The following is a 17,846-nucleotide window of genomic DNA, read 5'->3' as shown; positions in this document are numbered from 1 at the left end:
GTGGTAAAAATCTGTTACACTCTAGCAAGTTTATGTTCCCAAAGACTGTTTCACCACAAACTTTACCACTCTAATCAGATTACTGGGCTGAACTGGGCTTATGATCCACAAATCAACTCATAACAGCTCACTTCTATCACATAAAAGCTGGGAAGATATCTGGGTTCAAGTTACAGAACTCTTGCAAATACTGACCTCACGCAAGGTAAGCCATCTCTAGCCCAAAGTGACTTTTCATTTCCTACCCTAGCAATCTTTCTACTTCACATGCTTCACAGATCTTTCTCTGCTTTCCCTCTCTCAAAACCTTCCCCTCTACTTTTCTGACTAGATTTTAGACCCCATTCCCTCCTGCTTAATGAATAACTTTTCTCCGGTACACTGGTTCTCAAACATCTAGGCTCAGGACCCCTTTTGTATTCTTAAAATTTATTGGATGCAAAAGAGGTTTTGTATATGTGGGTTACATCTATTTATATTTACCATGTTAGAAAACAGGACAGAAAATTTTTAATATTTACTTAGATAAAACAATACTCTTTACATATTAATATACTTTATAAAAATAACTTTTTAATTTTTAAAAAAAATTTTTAATATTTATTTTTGAGAGACAGAGAGAGCAAGCATGAGCAGGGGTGGGGCAGAGAGAGAGGAGACACAGAACCTGAAGCAGGCTCCAGGCTCTGAGCTGTCAGCACAGAGCCCAACGCGGGGCTCGAACCCACGAACTGTGAGATCATGACCTGAGCCAAAGTCTGATGCCTAACCGACTGAGCCACCCAGGTGCCACCAAAATAACTACTTTTTTAAAACAAAAAAAATAGAAGAGTGACATTGTTTTATGGTTTTGCAAATCTCTCTACTGTGTAGATTAATAGAACACAGCTAGATTCTCATACTTGCCTCTGTATTCAATCTGTTACAGTATGTTGTTTTGGTTGAAGTATATGAAAAAAATCCAGCTTCACAGAGACATGTTGTTGGAAAAAGGAATATTTTAATAACCCGTTTAGATTCTTCTTTGATACTATACTAAAGTTCAACAAGTGGGGTTTCTTAAAGGTTAGCTGCAATGTGAAATCTAAAACCCTATCTAAGAATGTTTGATACTCCATAACATTAACCATTAGTCTATCTTGCACTTTGAATCTTGCACTTTGAATGTGCATTTACCCCGGCACAATTTTGTAACATCTTATACTGGGAAATATTGGTTCACTGAGCTATGCAAATCTCCCTAACATTGACACATTTCATTTTACAACATTAAACACACACACACACACACACACACACACACACACACACACACATTAATATCACTACCAATATTATCAAAAAAAGTCTTTTTCGGTGGGGGGATGGGCTAAAAGGGTTAGGGGCATTAAGGAAGACACTTGCTGGGATGAGCATTGGGTGTTATACACAGGGGATGAATCACTGGAATCTACTCCTGAATACATTATTGCACTATATGCTAACTTGGATGTAAATTAAAAAAAAAAAAAAAAGTCTTTTAAGTATTAAGAAGCTAGCAGACTCATGGTGGCAGATACAAATGTTCCAAACTGCTAATTTTCACTTGAAAGCTCAGATGTTATCACTGGCAATAAAAGCTAACAGTTGGCTTCCTTAAAGTGACAGGATTTTACTTCATTCATTTTCAAGAAGAGCGTTACAAAATATCCATGTCTGAAAACCATAGTTTTTCTGGCATTCTTTCAAGTAAGAATAATATTCCGTGATAAAAGCAGCTAGGTTTAACTCACACCCCAAACAATTGCCTAAGGGCTTTTCCTCAAGACAACTCGGTGTGCAAGAGAAGTGCATACTTCCAATTTTGTCACACAGAATATGAAAAAGATGTTCTTTTTTTTTAAAACATTTTTATTATTTATTTTTGAGAGACAGAGACAGAGCATGAGTGGGGGAGGGGCAGAGAGCGAGGGAGACACAGGATCTGAAGCAGGCTCCAGTCTCCGAGCTGTCAGCACAAAGCCCGATGCGGGGCTCAGACTCGAGAACCTCAATATCATGACCTGAGCTGAAGTCAGACGCCTAACTGACTGAGCCACCCAGGTGTCCCATGAAAAAGATATTCTTAAATGGAACCTGAATTTTTTCCCATTACAACTGTGTGACAGTGACGACTACAATAACTAACAGTAGAATTTGGTGCCTCCATCTTGATTTGTGTCAAGGCACCTGCAGTTCTACCTACCTGTTGCTTTGCATCGCTAGTATATATGTCAACTCAGTGAAAAGGGCAAATAGCAACATACTAGCCAAGAGGGAGAAGCAAATAAAGTATCCAAGGACAGATGAATAAATGAACAAAATGCATTATATACATAAAATGGATATTCTTCAGCCTTAAAAGAGAAGGAAGCTTTGTCATATGCTACATATGGGTGAGCCTTGAGGATATCATGCTAAGTAAAACAAGCCAGTCACAAAAAGACAAATATTGTGAGTTCCACTTACATGAGAGATGGGGAGCAGCCATATTCATCAAGACAGAAAATAGAATAGTGGTTACCAGGGGTTGGCGCAGGGAGGGAAAAAAGTAGAGTTGTTGTTTAATGGGTATAGAGTTCAGACTTGCAAGATGAAAAAGTTCTGGAGATTGGTCAAATAACAATGTGAATACACTTAACAGTACTGAACTGTATACTTAAAAGTTGTTAAAATGGTAAATTTTATGATATGTGTTTTTTTCCAATTAAAAGAAGGGCAAGCAATCCCTATCAAAATAACACCAGCATTCTTCACAGAGCTAGAACAAACCATCCTAAAATTTGTATGGAACCAGAAAAGACCCCGAATAGCCAAAGCAATCCTGATAAAGAAAACCAGAGCTGGAGGCGTCACACTCCTGGACTCCAAGACGTATTATAAAGCTGTAATCATCAAGACAGTATGGTACTGGCACAAAAACAGACCCTCAGATGAATGGAACAGAATAGAGAACCCAGAAATGGATCCACAAACATATGGCCAATTAATCTTTGACAAAGCAGCAAAGAATATCCAATGGAATACAGTCTCTTGAGCAAATGGTGCTGGGAAAACTGGACAGTAACATGCAGAAGAATGATCCTGGACCACTTTCTTACACCATACACAAAAAATAAACTCAAAATGGATGAAAGACCTAAACGTAAAACAGGAAGCCATCAAAATCCTAGAGGAGAAAGCAGCCAAAAACCTCTTTGACCTAGGCCCCAGCAACTTCTTACTCAACACGTCTCCAGAAGCAAGTGACACAAAAGCAAAAATGAACTATTGGGACCTCATCAAAATAAAAAGCTTCTGCTTTTATTTTTATGTATATACATATATACATATGTATATATATATATATACATATGTATATATATACATATATATACACACACACACATACACACACAAATGGAATATTACTCAGCAATCAAAAAGAATGAAATCTTGCCATTTGCAACTACATGGATGGAGCTGGAGGGTATTATGTTAGGTGAAACTAGTCAGAGAAAGACAAATATCATATGACTTCACTCATACGTGGAATTTAAGATACAAAACAGATGAACATAAGGGAAGGGAAGCAAAAATAATATAAAAACAGGGAGGGGGACAAAGCAGAAGAGACTCTTAAATATAGAGAACAAACAGAGGGTTGTTGGAGGGGTTGTGGGAGGGGGGATGGGCTAAATGGGTAAGGGGCATTAAGGAATCTACTCCTGAAATCATTGTTGCACTATATGCTAACTTGGATGTAAATTAAACAATAAATAAATTTTTTTAAAAGGGCAAATAACACCTTAGTATTATTATGAAAATAGCTTTGGCCTAATTTTGGCCTCACAAACTCCCTGAAAAGGTTTCAGGAACTCCCAAGTAAACACTTTGACAACCACTGCTGTAATGTGACCTTCTTTTTCCCATCTGCTTCTCTACCTATTCCTACCCCTTTCCTTCTTTAACATGACTTCCCAGGACCTGAATGTGAGACCGGAAACCATCAAAACCCTAGAGGAGAAAGCAGGAAAAAAACCTCTGATCTCAGCTGCAGCAATTTCTTACTTGACATATCTCCAAAGGCAAGGGAGTTAAAAGGAAAAATGAACTATTGGGATCTCATCAAGATAAAAAGCTTCTGCACTGCAAAGGAAACAATCAACAAAACTAAAAGGCAACCAACGGAATGGGGAAAGATATTTGCAAATGACATATCAGACAAAGGGCTAGTATCCAAAATCTATAAAGAACTCACCAAACTCCACACCTGAAAAACAAATAATCCAGTGAAGAAATGGGCAGAAAACATGAATAGACACTTCTCTAAAGAAGACATCCAGGTGGCCAACAGGCACATGAAAGATGCTCAACGTCACTCCTCATCAGGGAAATACAAATCAAAACCACACTCAGATATCACCTCACGCAGTCAGAGTGGCTATAATGAATAAATCAGGAGACTATAGATGCTGGAGAGGATGTGGAGAAATGGAAACCCTCTTGCACTGTTGGTGGGAATGCAAACTGGTGCAGCCACTCTGGAAAACAGTGTGGAGGTTCCTCAAAAAATTAAAAATAGATCTTCCCTATGACCCAGCAATAGCACTGCTAGGAATTTACCCAAGGGATACAGGAGTGCTGATGCATAGGGGCACTTGTACCCCAATGTTTATAGCAGCACTTTCAACATAGCCAAATTATGGAAAGAGCCTAAATGTCCATCAACTGATGAATGGATAAAGAAATTGTGGTTTATATACACAATGGAGTACTACGTGGCAATGAGAAAGAATGAAATGTGGCCTTTTGTAGCAATGTGGATAGAACTGGAAAGTGTTATGCTAAGTGAAATAAGTCATACAGAGAAAGACAGATACCATATGTTTTCACTCTTATGTGGATCTTGAGAAACTTAACAGAAGACCATGGGGGGAGGGGAAGGAAAAAAAAATTAGAGAGGGAGAGAGCCAAACCATAAGAGACTCTTAAAAACTGAGAATAAACTGAGGGTTGATGGGGGGTGGGAGGGAAGAGAGGGTGGGTGATGGGCATTGAGGAGGGTACCTGTTGGGATGAGCACTGGGTGTTGTATGGAAACCAATTTGACAATAAATTTCATATTTAAAAAAACACAAAAAACAAAAGTTATCCAAGCTTTGGCACTCAGGAAAAAAAAAAAAAAGCAGCCTCCACTCAACAATGCTGACTCTTGTGATATTCACAATGATTTGAAAAGGCCTCCTCCTTCTGTTTTACAATGTGGAATGTCATTATTCCCTTTAAGCAGTTTGTTTATTTTCCAGTATGCACTCCGAAGACTTCTTTCCTATTTGTTTGTTCCACCTCTGCACTTAGCCTATTAAGTTTCCCAAGAGCAGACACCTTATTTGCAGTATCTCCAACTGTCACAATGCTCCTCACATTTCCTTGACGCGTATCAACCAACATTGACTGGTTTGGTCCTAGAGCTCACTGTATGGAGCTGCAGGTTTGTCAACTCCTCTATGTCTTTATTAGCTGTCTAGCTATACATACTCCAAATCAATTGGTCTCCTTTTCAGAAACTTTCAATGGCTTTCCAAAGCATCCTATCATCCTCCTGGGTTCCTGTCAAGATAAGCAACTTTACAACTCTAATCTGCATGCAACTCAACTTTGCTTTCCCTTCTCTTAGAAGTCTCCATGTGTACATTGGCAGAAAAATGTCACCTGACATTTGAACATAAGGGAGTAAGAAAGGACCAGGCAGCAATTTTGCTACACTTCCCATTTGAATTTTTGCTCAATGGTTGCAGCCAGCAGGAAGTCTCCATTTTTCTCATCATGCATACAGATGAGTAACTGAAAAACAATTTTCCCCTCTTGGAAGTAATAGTATCACATCTTTCTGGAACTCTGACCTCTTCTGATCTAATCAGGCTTCTTACACTTTGCAAACACTGAAGGTCTTCCTCTGTCTAGGCTCCTGACACGGATATATTGATGGTCCTTTCTTACATTTGTGACCTGCAGTCCCGGCCTTAGCCATCATTATCAATTACTTGCATTGCTGGACTCTCCTGGTTTGCTGATATTACACTAGGTTAATTCCTAAAGAGGACCTAAAACCCAAAAGAAAAGTTCCAAAATCTTTGGAATCCCTCACATCCAGTTTCCCAGGAGAGATCTGATTCACTATCGCACATATTTACCCCCCTACATACATACATGCATACACTCTTTCTTTTTGAGAAACCTGATTTCCTTCTAATCACTGCTGAGTCAATGAAAGGAAAGTTACTCACATATACATCACCCAAAATAAAACTGAAGACAGTGGCTTTCACTGCCACTATCCTGAAAACATTAACAGCATTAGGGCAGTAACTGACCAAACCATTACTTAGCTTACAAAATCAACACTAATTATGCCACTTCCAGAGTTCAAACAGAACTCAGCAATGCACCAAAAGTCCATTAAATGGCTCCCATCAGCATGGAGCCACCAGCTTTTTGCTGAATATCATCATAGTCTTTCAACCCCATTCAAGACTCAGAACCAAATATAACATTATAGAGAAAGCAGCTGTGTGCGACTGATGATAGTAATACATATCCAGGAAAGCATCTTGTAAGGTTATTGCTTATCTCCTAACAAGATTCACCAGAGCATTAAGGAGCATTTATAATTTAAAGCTCTGCTTATAAACACTATTAACACTGTTAAAGGACAAGTAAGTGAATAAAAGAATAAATGTCAATAAATGCCAAGTAAATGCCTTCAATTTCACCAGCAAAAGTCTCTGAATGGTTCTATTGTACATAAGAAGCCTGAACTTCATCTGCATATCCTGAAGCTTATCATTTTTTTTAACATTTATTCATTTTTGAGAGATGGAGAGAGATAGAGCATGAATCGGGGAGGGGCAGAGAAAGAGGGAGACACAGAATCTGAAGCAGGTTCCAGGCTCTGAGCTATCAGCACAGAGCCCAACGTGGGGCTCGAACCCACAGATGGCAAGATCATGACCTGAGCTGAAGTCAGAACCTTAACTGACTGAGCCACCCAGGCATTCCTGAAGCTTATCATTTTTATCCTAACCAAAAGCAATGTCTCTTTTCAACTTGCTTTAAACAGAATTGAAACTCCTAAGGAAAGTCAGTACTGAACCCACTGCTGATGCAGAACTTTTCATTCATAGTTATACCCCGATGACAAAGGAATATAAAGGCACCATCTTTCAATAGCTACCGAAGACATTCTCTGGAACAACAGTAAACCAGACAAATATTTCCCATCTAATGAAGACAGTAGTGGGGCTACAAAAAAGTGAATCATACAAAACATTAAGGTTAAGAAAAAATGTATTGTAGATACAGAACATTTACATAAGGATAGTTTACCATTTGTCTTGCACTATATATATGTATCCATGCTAAAAGTGCCCCTTGTACTAAAAATTATTAATAAATTTTAACAATTTACCTAGCATCCAGGGCTAAAATTTTCCAATGGAACTCTGTGATATGGAAATATTCCCTATCTCTCCAATGGGATACCCGCTAGCCACCATAGGATAGCTGTGGCCAGCGCACACCTGAAATGTGACTAGTGCAAGTGAAGAACTGAATTTATTGTCTTTTAATTAATTTAAATTTAAACAGCCATTGTGGCAAGTGGCTACCCTATTGGATACCACAGTGTAAACAATAATTTTTGTTGAATAAATGAACAATGAATAAATAAATGTAAAATATGCATTAAGTCTGATGAAGTTGTTAGAGCACATCTTATAATATATGGCACATGCCAGATAAACAGTTGATTAAAACATGTATCTAACAAAAATTATTCTTAAAAATAGCTTTGCTATGCATGTAGGGGTAGAGTGTATCCAGGAAACCTCTGTACTTTCGCTTAGTTTAGCTGTGAACTGAAAACTGCTCTAAAAAATAGTCTATTAAAAACAAAAACAGCTCTGGATTCTACCCTTACTGACACCCACCCCATCACTCTCTAAATTTATCTTTTCTTAAATTCTAGTTCTGATGCAAACTTCCTGTTTTCTCCTTCCAGAAGCAATGTTGAGTAAATGTTCATAATAAACAAACAAAAAATACCACAACTCTTTAAAATTGAAATTACTGAGGGAAAACCCTCATACAGGCTTCTAAAATCCTGGGTCATATTGCCTGGAGGTGATATGCTAGCTCCACCAATGGCTGAAAAAAATTCAAATTAAAATATTTTTTTTTCCATTACAAACTACTGACCTAATTTCATCACGTGAATTGGAACAAGTTGAAAAGATATGACTTTGTATTACATGTAATATACAAATCACAACCATAAACATGTGTCCTAAAATTTTTGTAAGCTGTTGAACTAAAGTGTTTCCATCAATTCCTAATTATTTGCTTGATCATTTTATCATCAGCTTGTGCTCACCAGTACCTAATCAATAGCAGCAGCCAGAAAAAAAAATTCTGGGAGGAAAATTTTAATTGGAGATAATGCTGCCCATAACCTTCAGTGTATATCTGGAAGGCAGAAGATGGAATTAGCGAACAGAAAAATCAAGTTTATTTCAAACAATAAGACTAACCCCCATGATGCAATAGGTAGTCCTAGATGCTTTTCTCTTTTAATCCAAATGACAAAACTATAAGGCAGGCATTTGTACCTCTACTTTACACATAAAGAAAATGAGATTCCAGAATACAAGATGTGCACAAGGTCACCCAACTATTAAACGATGGGTTGTTTAGCTCTAAAATTAATCCTCTTTCCCCTACACCTCAATACTTCCTCTCCAAATAAGTATAACTGAAACTTACAGCATGGTTCCCAACTTAGGCTGCACATTAGAATCACCTTTAGAAGGGGTTCAATTATTTGCATTTTTTAAAAGGTCCCCAATGATTTAGATACATAAAATTTGAAAATCACTGATTTAACACAATTATTATATTTGTAATAGAGAAGTTTTAATAAAATATGTAGAACTGCTTAACACTATAGAAATGGTCTGCAGAAATTTTGAATTATTCAGTCAACTTTTAATAAATTTCCTTTCTCCTGCCTCACTTGTTAGGGTATTATTGACTATTGTCATCAGTGTGCCCACATCTAATGACTAGCACACCCTTCCTACTACCACCATCTAATTTGCTGTTTATCTGCTGTGTTCTGAGACAGGAGAAAACCAAGCTAATTAAAACAGTGTGTAAAATAAAAGCAAACACAGTCTATGGGAAAGCCTATCTTATCAGTAAAGAACATGAGCTTGTAGTTCATGAACTTAGTGATAACAACTTTAGTTACTCAGGGCCTCTTCTGATTAACTTCTGATTCTTAACTTTGTTCCTGATTCTACATAGTTATACATAAACTATTCTCTCATTCGGAAATAATTATTCCTTCACATCTGCCTCCCTAACTAGATTATGAGCCCGATGAGTTCAGGAGCCACGTTTTATTCATCTTTGTATCTTAGCATCTACAACAGTGTCACGCACACAGCAAGCTCCCAACGAATGTTTGCTTCCAAATTCCAAAAGGGGCTGCCATGAGTGAAAGGTGATGATATATAGTAATTTGTGGCAATATGCATATAACCTTTCATTAAAGAATAGGAGCTCTAGGCTATATAGCTGCTGGTTGCTCAACCAGAGCATTATGGGTTATTAGGACTTTGGTAAAGTAACCACAGGCGTAGTCTGTGTGTCCCTTAGTTCTGCAGTTAATCTGTTGCTATTAATTCAACCTAAGTATTTATCAGATCTGGCCACTTGGGGCATAATAATAGACAGGAACTATCAGACCACTCTATCTCCCACATATCCCTCAAATGCATTTACTTCTCTCCGTTGTCGTTGCTTCCATCCAAGTTCAGGCGACCATCATCTCTGTACTGAGTATTCCTATCCATCTCCCTCTTTTCATGTTTATCCCACAATGCCACCAAAGTAATCTTTCCTTATTTTTAAAAATATTTATTTATTTATTTATTTATTTATTTGGAGACAAAGAGTATAGCAGAGGAGGGTCAGAGAGAGAGGGAGGGAGAAGGGGGGAGAGAGAGAGAGACAGAGAACATCCTAAGCAGGCTCTGACACTGTCAGCATGAAACCCACATGGGGCTTGAACTCACTAACTGTGAGATCATGATCTGAGCCAAAATCAATAGCTGGATGCTTAACAGACTAAGCCACCCAGGTGCCCCAAAGTAAGTTTTCTTTAAAAAGCAATTCCAATCATACCACTCTTCAAAGCCTTTCAAAGCTTTCCCTCTGCCCTTAAGAAAATGTCTAAACCCCCTCAAATGACTTAATAAGCCCAGCGTGATCTACCTCTCCAGCCACATAGCTCACCACTCACTCTCTAACAGTCTTTACTGTAGCCATGTTAACCTACACAGAATTCCATAATGATACCTCACTGTCTTCCGGTGGAAAACTGTGCTCAAGTGTGTCAAGAAAATCTCAATAAGCATTTAAAACCCTCAAATTACGGATTTAGTTCTCTGAAGCTAACAGGCTTCTTAAGGCCAATTGTTGACAACTATAGTCATCTAAACAAATGTTTCCCTTCAGAAAGAAAGAACAAAAAATATAAATAAATATAAATGAATAGTGCTACTAGAGAAGGAAAGGTTGAAAACATAAACATCTTGGGAAAAGGTACCAACGTCTCCATGTCCTGGTACCTATTATCACCCAGCACATAGCAGCTGCTCAATAAATGCTTGCTGAACGAATGAATGACCAAAGTGAATTGGAAATGAGAAATTCTGGGGACAGAACAACATAGAAATATTAAGGGAGTGATCACAGGTCCCAATTCTGACCAGAAAAGATAGAAGGAAAGGGCTGCTGGAGGTTTCCAGGAAGGATCCTCTTCATTCATATACAAGAGCACAGAAGGCCTGTTTCTCTCCTGGGGGACATGAGTGAGGATGCATGTAGCCCTAGTTGCTACTGGCTGCTGTTTTGCAACAATTCAGTAAGCGGATGCTGTAGAAAACAGAGACAGAGATTCTCATCCTGACAACCAATGTTGAACTTATTACGGTCCTTTACACCTGGACTTCTAGTCATGTGAGCCAATAAACTATCTTATCATTTAAGTCAGTTTGACTGTCACTTATAATCCAAAGTCTCCTGATACTGTCTGAGAAGGAATACAGAGAAAATCAAGTTGATGATGAACACAACATGTCATCATTTCATTTTGTAGCCTAATCAGAAATTAACCTCAAAAAAAATAGCAAAATGAATCACTGTTATAAAGGAATATAGATCTTCAATGCAACTGGTAAGGCATTAAAACTATATCAAATAATGGGGGGCCTGGGTGGCTCAGTCAGTTGGGCGTCCAACTTGAGCTCAAGTCATTATCTCACGGTTTGTGAGTTCAAGCCCTACATTGGGCTCACTGCTGTCAGTCTGTGACACAGAGCCCACTTTGGATCCTCTGTTCCCCTCTCTCTGCCTCTCCCTCACTGCGCTCTCCCAAAAATAAGTATTAAAAAAAATGTATGTATATCAAATAATTCAGATGTATTTTCTGTAAAAAAAATAAAGGTATTCATATCTCACTGGATGGAATTAACAGTAAGTTAGACTTGATAGAAGAAAATACTAATGAACTGGAAGGCACAGCAATATAAAATATCCAGAAAGAAACACAGAGAGAAAAAAGACTAAAAAAAATAAATAAATGAGCTGTGAAAAAGCTTCACATGGTTCAATATATATGTGATTGGAGACACCAAAGGCAAAGTGGAAGAGGAAAGGAAAAAATATTTGAAGAAATAATGGTCAAAATTCTTCTGATTTTGATTAAAAAACATAAATCCATAGATCCAATTATGAGCACATCATAAGCAAAAGAACCATAAAGAAAACTACATCAAGGTATATTACAGTCAAATTGTTTGAAACCAGTGATAAAATCTAAAAAGTAGCCTGAGGAAAGTCACTTGATGTACAGAGAACAAGATTTAAAAATTATAGCAGACTTCTCCTCAGAAAGAATGTAAGTCAGAAGACAGTGTAACATTGTTTTTAAAGTAATGAAAGGAAAAAAAAAGATCAACCTAGAGTTCCATACCCAATGAATTTCTTTTAAGTTTATTTATTTATTTTGAGAGAGACCGAGAAAGAGTGCCCAGATGGGAGAGGGGCAGAGAGCAAGGGAGATAGCAGATCCAAATCAGGCTCCATGCTGACAGCAGAGATTCTGATGCAGGGCTTGAACCCACAAACTGTGAGATCATGACCTGAGCTGAAGTCAGACACTTAACCAACTGAGCCACCCAGACACCCCCCAACAAATATTTTTAAAGAGAAAGCAAAATGACTTTTTTAGTCACAGAAGGTGAAATAATTCACCAACCACAAACTCATACTACCAGACTTGTTAAAGGAAATCTATTAGACAAAATGAATATCCCACCAGGTAGAAATATGAACTACACAGAAGAATGAAAAGGCCCAGAAATGGTAAATATACTAGCCATTTTTTTCTTATTTTTGAAATCTCTTTAAAAGACAACTGAATGTTTAAAGCAAAAAATAACAATATATGGTGGAGTTCATAACATATGTAGAAGGAAGATGCATGACAATAATAGCACAAAGGCCTAGGGGAAAAGGTAAAGAGGTACACGGGAAGAGGAATTATATTACTTGAAGATAGACTATGGTAAGTTAATGACATATATTATAAACCATAAACCCTAAAGCAACCACTAAGATAAAAACAAAAATAAAAACAAAATCCCCAGAGTTATACCTACTAAGCCAACAAGAGATAAAATGGAATATTTAAAATGTACTCAATTTATCCTTTCTTAATAAAAGCCCTCGAGAAAGTTGGGATAGAAGGAACATACTTAAACCTCATAAAAGCCATTTATGAAAAGCCCACAGCTAATATCATCCTCAATGGGGAAAAACTGAGAGCTTTCCCCCTGAGATCAGGAACACGACAGGGATGTCCACTCTCACCACTGTTGTTTAACATAGTGTTGGAAGTGCTAGCATCAGCAATCAGACAACAAAAGGAAATCAAAGGCATCAAAATTGGCAAAGATGAAGCCAAGCTTTCACTTTTTGCAGATGACATGATAATATACATGGAGAACCCGATAGACTCCACCAAAAGTCTGCTAGAACTGATACATGAATTCAGCAAAGTCTCAGGATACAAAATCAATGTACAGAAATCAGTTGCATTCTTATACACTAATAATGAAGCAACAGAAAGACAAATAAAGAAACTGATCCCATTCACAATTGCACCTAGAAGCATAAAATACCTAGGAATAAATCTAACCAAAGATGTAAAAGATCTGTATGCTGAAAACTATAGAAAGCTTATGAAGGAAATTGAAGAAGATATAAAGAAATGGAAAAACATTCTGTGCTCATGGGTTGGAAGAATAAATATTGTTAAAATGTCAATACTACCCAAAGCTATCTACACATTCAATGCAATCCCAATCAAAATTGCACCAGCATTCTTCTCGAAGCTAGAACAAGTGATCCTAAAATTCATATGGAACCACAAAAGGCCCCGAATAGCCAAAGTAGTATTGAAGAAGAAGACCAAAGCAGGAGGCATCACAATCCCAGACTTTAACCTCTACTACAAAGCTGTAATCATCAAGACAGCATGGTATTGGCACAAAAACAGACACATAGACCAATGGAATAGAATAGAAACCCCAGAACTAGACCAAAAAACTATGGCCAACTCATCTTTGACAAAGCAGGAAAGAATATCCAATGGAAAAAAGACAGTCTCTTTAACAAATGGTGCTGGGAGAACTGGACAGCAACATGCAGAAGAATGAAACTAGACCACTTTCTTACACCATTCACAAAAATTAACTCAGAATGGATAAAGGACCTGAATGTGAGACAGGAAACCATCAAAACCCTAGAGGAAAAAGCAGGAAAAGACCTCTCTGACCTCAGCCGCAGCAATTTCTTACTTGACACATCCCCAAAGGCAAGGGAATTAAAAGCAAAAATGAACTATTGGGACCTCATGAAGATAAAAATCTTCTGCACAGCAAAGGAAACAATCAACAAAACTAAAAGGCAACCAACAGAATAGGAAAAGATATTTGCAAATGACATATCGGACAAAGGGCTAGTATCCAAAATCTATAAAGAGCTCACCAAAATCCACACCCGAAAAACAAATAACCCAGTGAAGAAATGGGCAGAAAACATGAATGGACACTTCTCTAAAGAAGACATCCAGATGGCCAACAGGCACATGAAAAGATGCTCAACATCGTTCCTCATCAGGGAAATACAAATCAAAACCACACTCAGATATCACCTCACGCCAGTCAGAGTGGCCAAAATGAACAAATCAGAAGACTATAGATGCTGGAGAGGATGTGGAAAAACGGGAACCCTCTTGCACTGTTGGTGGGAATGCAAACTGGTGCGGCCACTCTGGAAAACAGTGTGGAGGTTCCTCAAAAAATTGAAAATAGACCTACCCTATGACCCAGCAGTAGCACTGCTAGGAATTTACCCAAGGGATACAGGAGTATTGATGCATAGGGGCACTTGTGACCCAATGTTTATAGCAGCACTCTCAACAATAGCCAAATTGTGGAAAAAGCCTAAATGTCCATCAACTGATGAATGGATAAAGAAATTGTGGTTTATATACACAATGGAGTACTACATGGCAATGAGAAAGAATGAAATGTGGCCCTTTGTAGCAACGTGGATGGAACTGGAGTGTGATGCTAAGTGAAATAAGCCATACAGAAAAAGACAGATACCATATGTTTTCACTCTTATGTGGATCCTGAGAAACTTAACAGAAACCCATGGGGGAGGGGAAGGAAAAAAAAATGAGGTTAGAATGGGAGAGAGCCAAAGCATAAGAAACTCTTAAAAACTGAGAACAAACTGAGGGTTGATGGGGGGGTGGGAGGGAGGGAAGGGTAGGTGATGGGCATTGAAGAGGGCATCTTTTGGGATGAGCACTGGGTGTTGTATGGAAACCAATTTGACAATAAATTTCATATATTAAAAAATAAATAAATAAATAAATAAATAAATAAATAAATAAAATGTACTCAATTTAAAAGATGGGAGAGAAAGAGGGAGAGCAAAGAGCAAGATGTGACAAGCAGAAAACAAACAGCAAGGCAGATTTAAACCTAAGCATAATCAATAATCACATGAAATGCAAATGGCCTAAACACTTCAAATAAAAGGCAGACATTCAGACTGGATAAAAAGCAGTTATTTATAAAAAGACTGGATAGATATCAAATATAAAGAAATAAAGGCTAAAACTATAAGGATGGAAAAACATCCAGAATGCTAACACTACTCAAAAGAAAGCTGAAGTAATTATATTAGTACCAGACTAGTAGATTTCAGGCCAAAAAATATAATCAAGGATAAAAAGAGTCATTTAATAATGATAAAGGGTCAGTTCATCAAGAATACATGACAGTCCTAAACATTTAGGCATCCATTAAGTCAGTCCACCAAAACAAGAATATAGAAAGACGCCTTTCATGGTTAAAATGCAACATCAGCATTCCTGAATCAAAAGTGAACCCTGCCAAAATGGAGCTTAAGATCTTCTTTATGTAATAAGTGGCATGCAATTTTACTAATCAAAGTGCAGTATTCCCCCAAAAGGGTCAAAGGTAGTACTTTGTGAAATGTCAAAATATTTATGACTTCAATGCCAAGTCTGATCAAAGTGATCTAAGGTTGACTCACCTTTCATATTGCCTATCTCGTGGCAATGAAGCACCCCAATGTCGAAAGTCCATGATTAACATAAGTAAAAGGAGGCAGGATATGAAGAAGAGTCCTAGGAATGCCACCCTCTGGCGGGGAAATGGGTTCACTGTGGGCACAGTGAAGTACCAGGAGGCTGGGCAGAGGTAGGAAAAACTGATCCTGAAATGAGACAAACATTAGTAAGAAAAGTCTCTACATCTGAGTGCCAAAAAAAAAAAAAAAAAAGGCTTTTAAACTGTATTAAAGCCCTTCCTGATAAAGGCAAAAATTTATGCCACCATCAGTCTATAGAAGTTCTTTTAGTCTCAAATTTTAGAAAAGGACTTATATGATTCATGGTGCTTCTACTATAAACCAGAAAAGCCTTATCTTCTCTTTTCCCAATGTCTGCACTTTTGGGTATAATTCAAAGAATTACAGTTCTCATGTTTATGAAAAGATCACTAGTCTCCCTGGTCAACCTCACAACATTGAAGAATCAGAGCAACTACAACATTCCCACCAAGAATGATGTCAAAAAACTGGATAATCTGTATATTTATTCAACTAATTAAAAAATATTTTAATAGGTAATATATGCACATGAAACAAGTTTAAAAGGATATATAGTGAAAAATGAGTCTTTTGCCTTAACCTAGCATTTCCTACTGAAAGGCAAGCACTGCTACCCTGTCTCTACGTATATTTCCAGGGGTATTCTATGTTTACACGAGCATAAATATATATCAGATATGACAATATGCATGTATCTCATTCCTCTGGTTTTACACCGTACCTACTGTTCTGCATCTTTGCCCACTTACTCTATTTGACAACTGTTCCATTTGGTACATGTAGATCCACATTAATCTTTTCTGGAAGTTCCAGAGTATCACACCATATGGATATACATATTCAACTATGAATCTCACTTCCTATATTGATTCAAAAGGAGCTCGGTCTACTTTCAAACAAACAAACAAAATCTTTGTTTAACCTCCTCAAAAAGCACACAGCCTCACTCAAATGGAAATCTGAAAGAACATTACATTTTAGCACTTTCCGGAGCTGAGCAAGCACTCAGTCTACCACCCTGGAGTTATGGGCTAGAAACTATGGTAGCATTTGCCTTAAAAAAAAAAAAAAAAAAAAAAAAAAGTAACTTTGATCTTCTCCCCATCCATCCGAGGAAGCTGCAAAGTCCAGATGCAGCACTAGGGCAAACCTCACTTGTAAAAACCTCCCAGGGCCCCTCAACCTATCTGCCACCCCCAACTGAGCCCCTAGCTGAGGAGAAAATGTGCAGCCTTACCTAGCCATGGGATCCCTTCAGTGGTCTCAGTGCCTGTCACCTCCTTTTCTTTTTGCCCTGAGAAATGGGTCTCCTTGTCTCAGGCATCTCCTAAGTCTGCAGCCTGTTAAGAGTTCGTTGGGTTTCAGGCTTACCTCCAGCAGTGCCCACAGGACTAGACTCCGAGGGAAGGCCAAGGCGCCCACCCGCCTACTCCAGATGCGTCCGCTCTTGTTCCTGGGGCCCAGCTGACTCTAAGCCGGCTCCCGGGGAGCCGGGCATTCTCGAGGAACCGGCGCTCCCCAGGTGGCGGGGATTGGAAGACCCACTCCCCCTCCCCGCCTCTCCCAGCCCCGCGGCCCTCCCGCGCTCGCACTCACGGGTCGAGAGTCCCGCAGTCTCCCCTGGCACCGTTCCGCTCGGTCCAGAGCGGTTCCCCAAGGCCTTTAGTCCAGCCGGAAAAAACCTTGGGCGGGCGGCGGCGCCACGTCCCCAAGGAAACCGCAGGGAGCCAATGACTGACAGGAGAACCGCGGAGAAGAGCCCACCCTCCACCAAGCCGGAGCAGCCTGCGAACTTGCTCCGCCAGCCCCACGTCCTTTCGCCAGAGTGGCCAATCCCCAAGAGCGTTCGGCCTCTAATCCCCGCCCCGGGATTTCGAGCGCGTCCAATCCGGAAGGGCGTCGTGCCGTAGCTCCGCCTCGATAGACCCGCGTTGGGCGCACAGGTGAGCTGTGTCGAGCGGTGGGTGGATCCTCTGCGCCAGCTGCGCTCTCGGCGGTGGTGCTGTTTC

The 17,846-nt window shown here is 38.9% G+C and overlaps 1 protein-coding gene across 2 annotated transcripts in view; it reads right to left on the bottom strand.

The window, feature by feature from the left end:
- Positions 1–17,572, bottom strand: part of ENTPD7 (ectonucleoside triphosphate diphosphohydrolase 7) — a 50,431-nt gene extending 32,859 nt beyond the window's left edge. The window contains exons 1-3 of one of the 2 annotated variants that reach the window (XM_027062827.2): positions 17,434–17,572; positions 17,075–17,177; positions 15,760–15,942 (exon numbers count right to left, since the gene is read on the bottom strand). In XM_027062827.2, coding sequence (XP_026918628.1) covers positions 15,760–15,942; positions 17,075–17,082 — 191 coding nt within the window. In that variant the 5' untranslated portion in view covers positions 17,083–17,177; positions 17,434–17,572. Of the gene's footprint in view, positions 1–15,759; positions 15,943–17,074; positions 17,178–17,208; positions 17,385–17,433 lie in introns of those variants that run through there. The other variant, XM_053207013.1, reaches the window with a different exon arrangement.
- Between the last annotated feature and the right edge of the window lie 274 nt (positions 17,573–17,846).

Source organism: Acinonyx jubatus, chromosome D2 (assembly GCF_027475565.1).
Source record: "Acinonyx jubatus isolate Ajub_Pintada_27869175 chromosome D2, VMU_Ajub_asm_v1.0, whole genome shotgun sequence".
Lineage (NCBI taxonomy): Eukaryota > Metazoa > Chordata > Mammalia > Carnivora > Felidae > Acinonyx > Acinonyx jubatus.
The sequence above is the reverse complement of the archived record's forward strand: the minus strand, read 5'-3'. Positions and strand labels throughout refer to the sequence as shown.